The 488-nt window shown below is 28.1% G+C and overlaps 1 protein-coding gene across 1 annotated transcript in view; it reads left to right on the forward strand.

The window, feature by feature from the left end:
* Positions 1 to 488, forward strand: part of RASA1 (RAS p21 protein activator (GTPase activating protein) 1) — a 160,213-nt gene that overhangs the window by 104,511 nt on the left and 55,214 nt on the right. Inside the window, exon 9 of the mRNA XM_012644747.1 lies at positions 133 to 290. Coding sequence (XP_012500201.1) covers positions 133 to 290 — 158 coding nt within the window. The remainder of the gene's footprint in view (positions 1 to 132; positions 291 to 488) is intronic.

Raw genomic sequence — 488 nt, forward strand, 5'->3', positions numbered from 1 at the left:
TGGGAAAAAAACCTTTCTGAGAATTTCTTTGGAAAGGAAAAAGATGTGTCATGTATGTCTAGATTTTAGTATTAAACACACTTTGGTTTTTAATTGGTAATTTAGTAGATTTTTTACTTCATTTCCATCAAGAATTCATGAAATAATTTTTTTTTTTTTTAAAACTCAGGATCAAGAACAAGTACTCAATGATACAGTGGATGGCAAGGAAATCTATAATACAATTCGTCGTAAAACAAAGGATGCGTTTTATAAAAATATTGTTAAGAAAGGTTATCTCCTGAAAAAGGGTAAGTAAACTTTTAAGACTAAGGATTCAATTTCAATATATTACTGTTAACTCATTTGATAGAGGCATTGTAAATATCAGGCATAGAACTTACCATTGTGATATGTATTTACTAAGTTGTTTTGACATTATTAGTAATTGACACTTGTTTAGAGTGTATCTAAGCATCCTTCAAAATTTAGAGTCCAGGTATATTAAG

This window comes from Propithecus coquereli, unplaced genomic scaffold (genome assembly GCF_000956105.1).
Source record: "Propithecus coquereli isolate 6110/MARCELLA unplaced genomic scaffold, Pcoq_1.0 Scaffold22, whole genome shotgun sequence".
Classification (NCBI taxonomy): domain Eukaryota; kingdom Metazoa; phylum Chordata; class Mammalia; order Primates; family Indriidae; genus Propithecus; species Propithecus coquereli.